Source organism: Bufo bufo, chromosome 1, assembly GCF_905171765.1.
Source record: "Bufo bufo chromosome 1, aBufBuf1.1, whole genome shotgun sequence".
Classification (NCBI taxonomy): domain Eukaryota; kingdom Metazoa; phylum Chordata; class Amphibia; order Anura; family Bufonidae; genus Bufo; species Bufo bufo.
In genome coordinates, this window is record NC_053389.1 from 518,780,158 (window position 1) to 518,795,504 (window position 15,347).

At 43.0% G+C, this 15,347-nt stretch overlaps 1 protein-coding gene across 2 annotated transcripts in view; it reads left to right on the forward strand.

The window, feature by feature from the left end:
* CFTR (CF transmembrane conductance regulator) overlaps positions 1 to 15,347 on the forward strand; it is a 203,874-nt gene that overhangs the window by 169,294 nt on the left and 19,233 nt on the right. For both annotated transcript variants that reach the window (XM_040411444.1, XM_040411453.1), the window contains 2 exons: positions 729 to 968; positions 2,634 to 2,789. In XM_040411444.1, coding sequence (XP_040267378.1) covers positions 729 to 968; positions 2,634 to 2,789 — 396 coding nt within the window. The remainder of the gene's footprint in view (positions 1 to 728; positions 969 to 2,633; positions 2,790 to 15,347) is intronic.

A 15,347-nucleotide genomic window follows, 5' to 3' on the forward strand; every position in this document is an offset into this window, starting at 1 on the left:
TTCATCATGTAGACCCAGCCTACCACACGTGAACATTGCACCAAACAGAACCTTATTACCTTACTGCCCTACATCAATATTGTAGGCTAGGGATCAGCAACCTTTGGTACCCCGGCTGTTGTGAAGCTACAACTCCCAGCGTACCCACTTACTCGACTGCTCTTGTAACTCCTATAGAAGTGAAAGTAGGATTCTAAAAGTTGTAGTTTCAGAAGAGCAGGCGTGCCGGAGGTTGCTGATCACTGTAGGCCATCAATACTGATTATGGAGGTTTGAACTCGAGGGCCTCCACCAATCATCACAAAGGAGCTCCACTCTCCTACAAGCCATGCACCACACTTTTCTTGTTACACAGACGCAATAACTGCTCCATAAAACAGCTGTGCCATAGAACATGTCCTATTATTGTCTGCATTACAGACAAGGATAGTACTGTTCTATCAGGAGCCAGCTGTTCCATTCCGCAAAATACGGAATGCACACGGATGTCATCCGTATTTTTTGCGGACTGCAAAATACATACGGTCATGTGCATGATCCCTAAGGCAGTCTTAAAGGATCCTTAGAGGTATAGACATCTTTGGGTGGTCAGAAAGTCATAATTCTATTGAGTGCCTACTGGTATCCTCTTGTACATCATCAAATTTTACTTACGATGTAATACATTATTCCACATCTGTAATCCAGAATCACTTAACCAACAAAGGTCTTTTTCCATTTTTTTTAAGATGCGCTCAGTTAGTAGAGTCTTTAAGTTTATTGATCTCCCAAGAGAAGATGTGTCAAGCAATAAGAATAATAAGGAGGATCTGTCTGAGGTTCTTATCATTGAGAATGAATACACGAAGAAAGATCCAGACTGGCCATCTGGGGGTCAAATGACTGTAAAAGACCTGTCTGCAACGTATGTGGAAGGAGGCCATGCTGTTTTGGAAAATATCTCATTCTCAATTAATCCTGGTCAAAGGGTAAGATCAGTACTGTGCTCATATACTGTGTAACTGGAAGCTCATTTTACACTATTCAGATATGCCAAAATGAAATCTTTAGCTAGCACTTGTATTTTTTCTCAAGAACTTCTAATACGTATAGAAACATGATCTTCAAATTACAGAGCAGTTACAGTCTTAATCCTAAAATTCAAGACATATGAGCTGGAAGGCAATGACAATGTTTTTCATATTTTGTAGCCAAATAGAATTAAGTGCCAATAGGAAAATTCTACAATTTGGGGTCTAAACCCCTATATTTGTGCTATTTGAAGAATTCGGAATATGAGAACGTATGACGTAGTGGGGAGTCATCTGTTTTGCACCAATGGTGCAGCTTATAATAGGTATTAGAGACCTAAATCATGTCTAAAAGAGACCAAAAACATGGAAATCTATGGAATTGAAGCGCATCAAAAAAATAAAAATAAAAAAATCAATTATTTAACTATTAAAATGCACCCATGTTTGACTTCTCTTCTACCAGCTTTAGAGTTCAGATTTTTTTCTTAGTGTATTTCATTAATGTTTGCTATATATATTCCTATTATACATCCCAGCAGAAAACACTGCCACTAACAATTGAGGGTAAATAGGAAAGTACATTGATTTCTACAGGTGCCATTGTAATTAGCATCAAGGTGTCTTTTCCCACTGACTGCCTTTACAGCGGTTTTTCCAGTTTGCATCTACATCCTTTAAAATAATCATTTATGAAGATAGCTGCAATTTTGTAATGTATTTCTTTTACATTTATTGCTCCTATCTTCCTTTCTGGACTGTGGTCACATGACCATGTCCATGCAGCTCTGTCTTATTTCCCATGATGTCCATGAATGTGTCAAAGCAGTGATAGGGGCGTGGCTATGTAACTAGCTGGTGGGAGGAGCTATAAACTAGCTGGATGTTACTAGGGGCAGTGATAGGGGAGTGTCTATGTATCTATCTGGGTGGGAGGAGCTATAAACTAGCTGAGTGTTACTAGGGACAGTGATAGGGGAGTGTCTATGTATCTATCTGGGTGGGAGGAGTTGTAAACTAGCTGGGTGTTGTTAGGGGAGGTGCTAGAGCTGTGACAGAGAAAAGACAAGTGCATCATGGGTTTGGTTGGATACAGCAACAGGAAGTGCTATGTACGGGATGTAACAAACCAGAATGATTTGTTTACATGGTGAAAATGGGTCAGGAGATTCCGAACTGAAAAAGGCATGGGTAAGCAGCTACTGGGTAAGCAGCATATCTGTTAAAAACCACAATAATCCCAGAAAACTCCCCTAAGATTTTTTTTTATGTTGTCCTCAGTCTCCATACTTATGCCTCATTCACACGTCAGTGTTCGGTCAGTGATTGTGAGCTAAAACCAGGTGCAGATCTTTCCCTTATTTCTTATGTCTGTGCAGGCTCCAATCCTGGTTTTGGCTCACAATCACTGATGGAAAACACTGACTGAACACTGACTGTGTGAATGAGGCTTTACCCTGTGAAACACATTCTTTGATGGTTTAAATATATTTAATGACTCTCCAGCTTCTGGTATACTTATTCTTTCTGTCCGAGCACAGACATCTTACCTCTACTCTCTGAGGTATAGTGCTGTTTTAAACACATACTTTACATTCATATCTTAAATATCTCAAATTCCAGGTTGGCTTATTGGGAAGAACCGGTTCAGGAAAAAGCACATTGTTGTCTGCCTTTTTAAGATTATTGTCAACGCAAGGGGAAATTCTGATTGATGGGGTATCTTGGCAGACATTACCGCTTCAGAAATGGAGAAAAGCTTTTGGAGTCATTCCACAGGTATGTTTTCACTATGTTTTTGCTATATGTATATCTGTCTACAGCATTTACAGTTTATTAGTGACTTTATTTGCAAAAATCAGACTTTGGTTAAGGCCTTCCTTTTAGAAATAAGTAAACAGAGTCACTTTGCCTAGGTTAGTGCATCCCCATTTCACACTATCACTTCCCTAGTTTTGTGCCTAAAGGTTTGCTGTCCCATGGCTGTGTTTCAGAACGTTGCTTATGTCCAGTAGTTTAGGAACCCAGTCAGTCCCTTGTATCCGGCCTTCATGTCCCAGTCATTTACCAGTATCCAGGGGTATTTTAACCCCTTAGTGACCAGCCTGTTTTTGGCCTTACTGACCAAGGCTTGACAAAGCGCTGCTAAGCGCGAAACGGCTGTTGCCTTGTGTCTCTGAGAAGTGACCCACATCTGCTTTGTTTTTAACCTGAAATAAAGCTGCAAGTGGTAAAAGTCCCGGTGAGTGCCGCTATTCTTCTGCTCTCTGATTTATGATTATTTGGATTGTCTATTTAAGCTGAGCACCGCGGATATTACCGCATGTCTGTTTGCATGAGTATGAATCCTGCTGGATAGTAAATCACATTGAGCAGTGCCGATTTAGCAGTTCATTTAATGAACTCTTTTTTTTTTTTTTATTTCTATGGAGTTGTGCGAGTTGATTTTTGCAGGACGACTTGTTATCATTTTGGAGTAAATTACGCTTTTTGATCGCTTGTTATTAATTTTTTTTGGTGGCAACTAAGAATAAATTAGCAATTCTGTCATTTTTTTAATATATTTTTTTTATGGGTTCACCGAAGCGGAAATTTATGTAGTCTGGGTTGTTATGGACGCAGCAATACCAAACATATGGTGATTTTTTGTTTGCAATTTTTTTCATTGAAAAGTGTATTTTCAATGGAAAAAAGGTGTTTTTTTAATGGAATTTTTTTATTTAATGAATGTGTTTTTTAATTTATTTTTTAATAGTGCCACAAGGGACAGTATTTTGATTGCTTTTAAAATGCCTATAGTGCATTGCATTTTAATGTCAGTGCTATTCTGACATTGACCAGCAGGCTGCGCTAGAGAGGCACAGCCAGTTGGAAAACACTAAAGGCTGGTCTGGGGCCTACACGAGACCCCAGGCAGCCTTCACACACATCGGCATCCCGCGATCGCATTTGCGGGGTGCCGATGGGTGACAGAGGGAGTCCGCTCCCTCTATTAGCACTTTACATGCGGAGGGCACCATTGCCCGCGGCATGTAAAGTGTTAAACAGCCCGGATCGGCACTCCTGTTGGTCCGGGCTGTTAGAGCAGGGGTGCAGCTCACATGTGAGAGCCAGGCCCCTTCTCCCTCGCTGCATGGTGGAACCGTGCAGCGCTTAGATTCGGCGCTGTAAGAAAGTGGCGGCCCAGCCTAAGGCCCCTTAGTGACCGAGGTAAAAACACATGTGGGTGATCACTAAGGGGTTAATACCCAAGACCTCCATCCTCCACTGCCTAATGGTGTGTTGCATCCCCTGGATGCCCAATGGTTTGGGTACCATGTGTATGCCATCTAGTGGTCAGTGATGTACCTCTGGCAAACTGCTGATATTGCTAAAATAATTTGTGGCATTACATGGCACCCATTCAAATGAATGGGCTCCCATAGAATATTTAGGGAATGCTTAAGACTTCGATATACCCTATTAGGGAATATGGACAGTGACTGTTCAGTTAGGATCACTTTAATAAGTACCTGTCATCAGGTCAGAAACTAAAAACTGTGCACATTACCACATTAGCGCCATCCCCATCAGCATTCCATTTTTTTGTTTGGGGTTGATCCCATCCCCTTTTGTTATTTTCCCTGATATTCTTCATGTGCTGCATGCAGATAGACTTTTTTTTTTTCCTTGGGGGTGGCAACCGCAGCCTGTCTCGTGGGGTTGAGTCTTCTTGCTGTGACACTGTCCACTCTTGGCTGGGCAATGTAAGAGAGGTCTGACAATGTCATATCACAAAATTTTTCCTTATTTCAATAAACCGCTCTGCGAGAAGTGTTGTTTCCAGACATCGCCATCATAACTCAACATTGGTGCTGATGCTGAGGAAGATGGTGTGAATGTGGTGGTGTGCACAGTTTGCAGTCCCATGGGAAATAAGGTGATCCATCCAAGTAATGCTATGAACTGCTAAAGTAATCTGTGTTCCTTTTCTATCCCTTGTGCCAACGTGTAGATGGAGATGACACCCTAGGGCAGGTATGGCCAACCCGCAGCTCTCCAGCTGTTGAAAAACTACAACTGCCAGCATGCCCAGTCTGCCTACAGCGATTAGCCTACAGCAGGGCATGGTGGGAGTTGTAATTTTACAACAGCTGGAGAGCCGCAGGTTGGCCAGCCCTGCCCTAGGGTAAAGTAACTAAAACATCACACTGCAGTTTTTGCTTTCTTGTGCTGGAGAAGTCAATCCAATAATGTAAATTCTTCATCCTACACAGCAGGAAAGCACATACGCAATGGAATGGCTTTTCCCTGATAAACAGGAGTTTTCTTGTTTATGAGCGTCATCAAATGACACATTCCACCACAAATAATCTGCCTGAGCAATGTATCTGTCCAGTTCAGTAACTGCGTAAAATCTATTCCTAATGTATCACCAAGATCCTGGGGTCCTTTAACATTAGCTGATTTCAGCTTGGAACAAGGTCCGACTGACCATTGCCACTTGTTTAAAGGGCTTTTTTTCATGAGCCCATGCAAACTGTTTGGGGGACAAATGATCTTTAATATGACTCTTCATCCCTCATACAGTTTCATATTGTCAGCAGCCCATCCACTGGTTACATGCAGAGACGTCCTGCCATCATTCTATTATTATTATATTAAGGTAAAAGACTTAAAGTGCACTCGAGTTTTCAAAAAGTTTGCATAATGGCTGTGCTTCTTCCTTTTCCTTATTTCCCACTTCTTTCAGCTGCAGAGCTCACAGAACCGATAAGGTGGGGGAATCACACTTAAGTTTGTATTACACACACAGATAATCGTGCAGATCATCGCTAACCAGCATTCACATAAACACTCATTAGCAATGATCTGGCAGTGTAATACTGCCGCCGATTACCTGGTGCATGAGCAAACGTTCTTTTATTGGGCAATTGGAATCTTTCAGCAGGTTGAAAAATTATTGTTTGCTGGCGTCAGATCGTGCTGTGTAATCATGATCTGCTGCTGACAATGATTCAGTATGGAGATGAGCCATGGCATTAGTGATTACTCTTACCCATACTTAGATCAACTACCGAAGTTATTCAACAAAATCAGACGCGACTTCATGAATAGCTAACTTTGGCTGATAGGGCCCATACATTCTATTACTGTACGGAGACGGATCTCCGTACAGTATTATTCCGAAGTTTTGAATGAAGCAACTTCGGGTGAAGCATCCGAAGCTCGCTTCGCTCAACACTAGGGCCAATGATCGGCCAAATGAACCCATACCAATCATCAGCCTGTGTAAAAGGCCTTTACAGCCCCTGCAAGACATCAGTCTGAAGACTGAATATTAACACCTTAAATTACCTTAAGGTATATATTTTAAAATGTCTAAAAAGTGGCTACCACAAGAGCTCATTCTGTGATTGTCATTCATCTGTCCTGCACGTCTGAATTTCAAAGAGACAGCCCATGTAGATGTTATGGGGCCCTAGGAGAAAGGGGACCCATTGCAGGTAGTTGTTATCCCCATTCCATTGGGTGGCGACAACTTGCACAGGGATGTGGAGTCCACAGGTGCTGCAGTGCTAGCAAAGAAGTAAAAAGTGTCCTTGAGTCACGAAAATGGGATAACGGGAAGCAGAAGTGTGATAGTGTCAGCATCTGAATAGGCCCTGAATGTTATGTTTGCTATGAAGCCACTTGTCCTCTTTTTATATGCCTATAATACAGAGGATATTACTTTTCCTGTGTTAGGCCTTATTAAACAGTACAAGCAATTATTGACTGTAAAAGCGTTGTGTGCTCCTGCCTTACACTGTGTTGCGGGTAAATAACTCTCAGGCTTATGTATAAGACTGGTTGGCTCAGTTTAACTTTTCTAGATTATGATACAGAAAACAGAATGGCTCTTTCATGAGTTTACTTTTATCATCAATAGAAAGCAAACACCATTATACAAACGTTCCTGTTCTCTTCTCTGCATCTGCAGCCAATTTTCTAAAACATGTTTAGCAAGTACAGTTAGTGCCAGACACACTATGGTTGCTTTAGGGCTATATATATATATATATATATATATATATATATTATACATGTGTGTAAATGTAAGAAAAAAAGGGATTTCAGCTCACCCACCGTCCTCCTTCGCCGTGCATGGATCCCGGATCAGGAATCCATCAAAACATTAGAAACAAATCCAGCAGCAGGCTCAGGATAAAATCCAATTTCTTTATTTCTTCATTATAAAATTCATAGGCTGACCAGACAGGCAAGGTCTATGCGTTCCGACTGTACGTCTTAATCATGACCACAGTTGGCATGCTGACTGCAGGAATGTCTACCAGAGCTGTTGCCCGTGCAATGAATGTCTATTTCTCTACCATAAGCCGTTTCCAAAGGCGTTTCAGAGAATTTGGCAGTACATCCAACCGCAGACCCTGTGTAACCACACCAGCCCAGAACCTCCACATCCAGCATGTTCACCTCCATGATCGTCTGAGACCAGCCACCCGGACAGCTGCAGCAACAATCGGTTTGCATAACCAAATAATTTCTGCACAAACTGTCAGAAACCGTCTCAGGGAAGCTCATCTGCATGCTCGTCGTCCTCATCGGGGTCTGGACCTGACAGCAGATCGTCATCGTAACCGACTTGAGTGGGCAAATGCTCACATTCGATGGCGTCTGGCACATTGGAGAGGCGTTCTGTTCACGGATAAGTCCCGGTTTTTACTGTACAGGGCAGATGGCAGACCGTGTGTGGCGTCGTGTGGGTGAGCGGTTTGCCGACGTCAACGTTGTGGATCGAGTGGCCCATGGTGGCAGTGGGGTTATGGTATGGGCAGGCGTAGGTTATGGACAACAAACACAGGTGCATTTTATTGATAGCATTTTGAATGCACAGAGATACCGTGACGAGCTCCTAAAGGCCCACTGTTGTGCCATTCATCCACGACCATCACCTCATGTTGCACGGCCCCATATTGCAAGGATCTGTACACAATTCCTAGAAGCTGAAAACATCCCCGTTCTTGCATGGCCAGCATACTCACCGGACATGTCACCCATTGAGCATGTTTGGGGTGCTCTGGATCGGTGTATACGACAGCGCGTTCCACTTCCTGCCAATATTCTGCAACTTCGCACAGTTATTAAAGAGGAGTGGACCAACATTCCACAGGCCACAATCAACAACCTGATCAACTCTATGTGACAGAGATGTGTTGCACTGCGTGAGGCAAATGGTGGCCACACCAGATACTGACTGGTTTTCTGACCCCCAGTAAGGCAAAACTGTGCACATTTCAGAGTGGCCTTTCATTGTGGACAGTCTAAGGCACACGTGTGCAATATTCATGTTGTCTAATCAGCACCTTAATATGCCACACCTGTGAGGTGGGATGGATTATCTCGGCAAAGGAGAAGTGCTCACTAACACAGATTTAGACAGATTTGTGAACAATATTTGAGAGTAATGGGTATTTTGTGTATGTAGAAAATGTTTTAGATCCATGCAAAATGGGAGCAAAACCGAAAGTGTTGTGTTTATATTTTTGCTCAGTGTATATAGTGCAGGATAAGCCATTATGAAATGGGTTTTCTGAGACTTTTATACTGATGACCTATCTTCTGATAGGTCATCAGTTAGTGTTGAGCAAATCGATCAGAATTTCAGGAAAAATTCAATTTACCGCGAGGCTGAATTTCCTTGAGCTTCATGGTAACGAATCTATTTTTCCTGAAATGGTGGCAAAAAAAAATCATACCTTATTCGTTTGCTCTCAAAGAGGCTGTTGTGGCCATCTTGATTGCAGAAACTGCGCTGACCGGACACTGTGACGTCATCAGTGATCAAGATGGCCATGACAGCCTTGACGGCCTCTCTGCGATCAAATTAATAAGGTGAGTATATATATATTTGTAACCGGATTAGCCCCTGAAACGCCTTAATTTTACTCTCAGGTGCCGGGCAGCATCTGAGGGGTTCAATGACTGGGGGTGGCGCAATCACCATTCCCCATCATTGCGCCCACTACATACAAAGAAATGTGCTTCGTGACAAAGTGATTTATTTGTGAAATTCAGCAAAGCAGCCAAATCGAATTCTTCATGATTTTGCTCATATGTAGTCATCAGTATCTGATTTGGTGGGGGCGTCCCAGGTGTCCCGGGTGTTGACTGTTTGAGAAGAAACCGGCGCTTACAGTAGAACCACAGACTTCTCTCAGCTCATCAAACACAGCGCGTCCATTTGATAGTGGATGAGCTTGGAATCGCTCCTCAGCCCCATTAACTTCAATGGGGCTGAGCTGCTCCTAGGCCATGTGACAAATGAACGTCACGTTCATTTGTCACATGGCCTAGGAGCAGCTGATAGGTCACATGACCTCAGGCTAAGCTGCAGGAAGGCCACTGCGAGTGCTGGCATCTTCTTAAACAGCTGACCGTTGGTTTTACCTTTAAAGGGGTTTTCTGGGTCATAGTGGGTCCTGCAAAACTACCTTAAATACACATAACTTGACTGTAGAGGATAATTCGTAATTTACTTACCTGTAATTTATATTACCAGTCATGTGATATTCCTCTTCTGAGATCCTGCTTCCGTTGTAGTTGCATCCTGTACCAAGTTTCCAGCCTGGGCTATAGATGGGATATTACTTCTGTACTGCTATGGATGGGATATTACTTCTGTACTGCTATGGGTCCAGAACTATTCCTCTCCCTGGCACATCTGTAAACTCCTGAATTCACCTCATCTATGAATGCATCAGGGAGAGAAATAGTTCTGGACCCTGTCACAGTGGAAGTGACAGAAACCTGGAAAAGGACATGATAAGGGTATTGGGGAATTCCCTCGGGTCCTCTACTCCCTCCCGATAGTCTTATGCCCCTCTTACCTTACCCCTAACCTAAACCCCACCAATAATGACAAGGAGCCGTATATTGGAATTAAATGGCCACAGCAGCCTTTTATTAATACAAACATAACATAAAATCCAGTATAAATATATATATATAAACATATATATAAACTTATAATACCTAGACCTGACGAAGGAGGTCCTAGAAGCCCCGATTCCAGCTGATGCCCCAAACACCCGGTTAAGCCACCTTGCCTCCAGCCGTATCACTCCAGCTCGGATACACCGAGTGATGGTCACCCCACTGAAACCAACCAACTTTCCACACCTGGGAGTTCAGCCCCACCAATTGAGGCCCTCCCATCCACAAACACCAAGCCCTACCACCGTCTTCCAGGACCTCCTACTGCCAGACTGCTATGACAGAAATCAGTTTCACAAAACAACAACCCCACGATTACCCTACCCAACAAAGCCAACCCCTACTACCCCCCCCCCCCCCCCAATTATCCGCAAACAAGGGAAGGGTCGGCGGGAGTTTTTCCTCACTAAAATGGTGCCCACTTTCCCGCTTCGCCCCCTTAAAAACCTAACGCTCCGCCCCTCTCCTAACCCGGCCCCCTTCCTCACTTAACCTTTTCCTGGCCTCTCCCCACCCGCTTACTAACTCAGCCGTCCCCTCGTCCCCCAAACCTATCATGACGGCCTCCCCTTAGGCTGGCGCTCTAGTCCGGCTGTACTTGATGTTGGCAGAAGCAGCATTTTGAGAAAAAGAGTGCTACATGGCCAGGTCCTGGGAGGTCAATCCATGCAACTTCAAAACAGAAAGTATATTACAAGCTTTCTTCTGCAGGCGTGTTATGTGTAATTAAGGTGAGTTTGTGGGACCTGCTGGGTCCCCGAAAATCCTTTTGACGAATAACATAGAGGCCCTTGTGCATGCCTTATGTATACTTGGTTTATGTTCAATGTGTGGGTTGTCCACTATCTTGACTTCTTCTTCCCCTCAGACATGGTTTTCTTAATGAATCTTAGATTTCCCATCATGACTGGTTTTGCAGAGACTAAGGGGGTAAAGTCTCTACACTGCGGAGGCACACTACACTGATCTGATTCCAATCTACTGTAGGGTCTCCATGTTCTTCTATGTGATATAGCTTGAGCCTGTCTGCCCTCTCTTCTGTCATCTCTCTCCCCTGTCAGCTTACATACTGGAGGCAAGGAGACTAGTGTGAAGCTACATCTCATAGAACTACTCTGGAGAGTCAGCACACACCTGTAGAACTAGGCCGACTTCTCTGTCGGCTACAGGCTCTATCGTAGGGATGGGCTGCACCTCAATAGGGAAGGGGCAGCTGTGTTGGGGAGAAGATGGCTAGAAAGTTGGAGGAGTGTTTAAACTAGGGACTGGGGGAGGGTAATTACATTATAGGATGGGAAAAATGGTGCAGATAGAGACCAAGGCAAGGTAATGGGACTGGGGGAGGAATGGAAGGAGGGACTAGAATAGTTCAGAAGGAAAGGTGTAGGGTAAAAAATATACATAAACTTCTTAATTGTATGTATACTAATGCCAGAAGCCTGACTAATAAAACTGGGGAGCTGGAATTAGTGATGTGTGAGGAGGACTATGACATAGTGGGAATAACTGAGACATGGCTGGATGATAGCTATGACAGGGCAGTTAATGTACAGTCTGTTTAGAAAGGATCGCCAAAACCGGAGAGGGGTCTGCCTTTATGTAAAGTCCTGTCTAAAGCACACAGTCCGAAAAGATATGAGTGAGGGACATGAACATATGGAGTCACTGTGGGTAGAAATACATGGAGGCCAAAACAATAATAAAATACTAATAGGGGTTTATTATAAACCACCTAATATATCAGAATCCACAGAAAATCTGCTACTAAACGAGATAGATGAGGCAGCAGATCATAATGAGCTGGTTATTATGGGGGACTTCAACTACCCAGATATAGACTAGGAAACTGAAACCTGTATATCTCATAAAGGAAACAGGTTCTTGGCAATAACTAAAGGCAATTACCTTTCCCAACTGGTTCAGGACCCGACAAGAGGGACAGCCATATTGGACTTAGTATTAACCAATAACCAATAGACCTGACAGAACAAAAGATATGCAGGTTGGATGACACCTGGAAAATAGTGACCATAAAGTAATAACCTTCCAATTGTCATTCAAAAGAGTGTTTCTTAAGGGAGGAACAAAAATACCAAACTTCAAAAAAGCTAATTTAGCCAACTAAGAGAGGCCATAGGCCTAACTAACTAGGACAAATTCCTCAAAAATAAAAATACAGCCACAAAATGTGATATTTTTAAAAGCATCCTAAAATCTAATTGTGAGAGGTACATACCTTATGGGAATAAAAGGTTAATGAACAAGAAAAAAAACAATGTGGATAAATTGAACTGTAAAGAAAGCAATAAATGACAAAAAGAAATCATTTAAATCACTAAAACAGGAGGGTAGCAAGAAAGCACTGAAAAACTATAACGAAAAAAAATTGAATGGGTAAAAAACAAATAAAAGCAGCCAAACTAGAGACCGAGAGATTAATTGCCAAAGAGAACAAAACTAACCCTAAAATGTTCTTCAATTATATAAATGGTAAAAAGTATAAATCTGAAGGTGTCAGCCCTCTACAGAGTAATGAGGGGGGAGTTGGAGAGAGCGATGAGGAGAAAGCAAAGCTTTTAAATAAACTGTCAGATAAAATGCAGAATGTAAAAGTACATTCCCCATTAAAAGTGCCGTCTGACCCAGGAAGAAGTACAGTGGGTTCTTAAAAAGATTAAAATAGACAAATCGCCAGGACCAGATGGCATCCTTCCAAGAGAATTATGTAATGTCATATCCAGACCCTTATTTCTGATATTTAAGGACTCTATACTGACAGGGAGTATTCCACAGGATTGGCGCATAGCAAATGTGGTGCCTTTATTCAAAAAGGGTCCAAAAACAGAGCCCGGAAACTATAGGCCAGTAAGTTTAACATCTGTCGTGGGTAAACTGTTTGAAGGTTTTCTAAGAGATGCTATCTTGGAGTACCTCAATAAAAATAAGCAAATAACTCCATAACAGCATGGCTTCATGAGGGATTGGTCATGTCAAACTAATTTAATCAGTTTCTATGAGGAGGTAAGTTCTAGACTGGACAGCGGCGAATCAATGGATATTGTATATCTGGACTTCTCCAAAGCATTTGACACTGTACCGCATTAAAGGTTAGTATAGAAAATGAGAATTCTTGGACAGGGAGAAAATGTCTGTATGTGGGTAAGCAACTGGCTGAGTGATAGAAAGCAGAGGATAGTTATTAATAGTGATGGACAAACATCAGCCGGGACGATTCGCAAATATGAACGCGCGTTCGCGATCAAATGTTCGTGAACTGTGCATTCACTTTAATGGCAGGCGAACCTGAAAAAGCTTCAGGCCATATTTGCAGCCAGCAAACACTTACTAGAAGTACACAAATAGTCCCACAACTTGGACAGTGATATACCAGAGGGGGATCATTGGCAAAAATTCCCACAAAAAATATGTATTTTAATTAGGAACCATTATAAAATGGTGTCTTAAAGGGAAACTCTCAAAAATATGCCCTGCTGGAGCCTAGAAAATTTTCATTTCCTATCGGTTTGATGTATACAAATTTGCAGCACTCCATGTTTTTGTATCCTGCAGAGTCTATAAAAAAATGCATACGTTAACGTACATTTTTGTTCTACCATGGAACTGTATGGTGAACGGACGCCACTGTACGGCATCAGTCTGAGGCATCTGTTAACGCATAAATTTTTGGTATGCATAAAATGGATGGCAAAAATAGGATGTGAACCCAGCCCTAGTGTCAGAATAAGCACCTGTACACAGCGGAGCAGCGTGGCGGAGAGGGGAGGCTGCCATGTACTGACAGAGCGCTACCTGGTCCTGGTGGTCAGGGATGAGGACTGTGTTTCCCAAGGATCATTTTCTACTGGGAAATACAAGGCACAGTATAATACGCTAGAATCTATATAATATAAAGATATTAGCCCTACCCCCGAATAATAATACAATTAAGTGGTCATTTATTATATAGAAATAAGTCTATGTTAGGCGTATTTCTGACACAGATAGTGGCACAAAGGTCCTTAGCACCGCAATCTGCATATTTTTCCCGCTCATGCCAGGTCTAAAAAAGGATGGCGTAGGCAGTGAAAAGGATACAGTTATGGCCATCCAGTTATTGGATGCCACCACCATACATTGACCGGATAGCACCTCAGTACAGTGACCAGATAACACCGCCATACCGTGACCGGATAAAAGGGTATAAGAGGGCACAGTACAGGGAATGACTAGGGGCACTGAATAGGGTGTGGTAAGAGGGCACAATGCAGGGTATAAGGGGGCACAGTACGGGGGGAGGAGCACGGTACGGGGTGGGGGGCACAGTCACATGACCCTGTGACATTAGAAGGTCCTTAAGGTGAATGCGGTTCATATGCCACCATAATGAGAGAAGTAAGACAAGGGTGTGATTATGTAGCTAGAGATAAAAAATGTAACTGTTGGCCAGTACAGGCCCCAAAAATTAGGCAATAGGCATTCACCTGACGGCAAAGAACTTTAGATTCTGTGGCTGGAGGTACATTAGGCGGTCACAGGATAAATGTGAAACTGTCGGCCAGTACAGGCCCCAAAAATTAGGCAATAGGCATTCACCTGACAGCAAAGAACTTTGGATTCTGTGGCTGGAGGTACAATAGGCGGTCACAGGATGTAACTGTCAGCCAGTACAGGCCCCCAAAAATTAGGCAATAGGCATTCACCTGACAACAAAGAACTTTGGATTCTGTGGCTGGAGGTACAATAGGCGGTCACAGGATATAACTGTCGGCCAGTACAGGCCCCAAAAATTAGCCAATAGGCATTCACCTGACAGCAAAGAACTTTGTATTCTGTGGCTGGAGGTACATTAGACGGTGACAGTATAAAAATGTAACTGTCGGACAGTACAGGCCCCAAAAATTAGGCAATAGGCGTTCACCTGACAGCAAAGAACTTTGGATTCTGTGGCTAGAGGTACATTAGGTCACAGGATAAATATGTAACTGTTGGCCAGTACAGGCCCCAAAATTAGGCAATAGGCATTCACCTGACAGCAAAGAAGTTTGGATTCTGTGGCTGGAGGTACAATAGGCGGTCACAGGATGTAACTGTCGGCCAGTACAGGCCCCAAAAATTAGCCAATAGGCATTCACCTGACAGCAAAGAACTTTGGATTCTGTGGCTGGAGGTACATTAGGCGGTCACAGGATAAATATGTAACTGTCGGCCAGTACAGGCCCCAAAAATTAGCCAATAGGCATTCACCTGACAGCAAAGAACTTTGGATTCTGTGGCTGGATGTACATTAGGAGGTCACAAGATAAATATGTAACTGTAGGCCAGTACAGGCCCCAAAAATTAGGCATTCACCTAACATAAAAG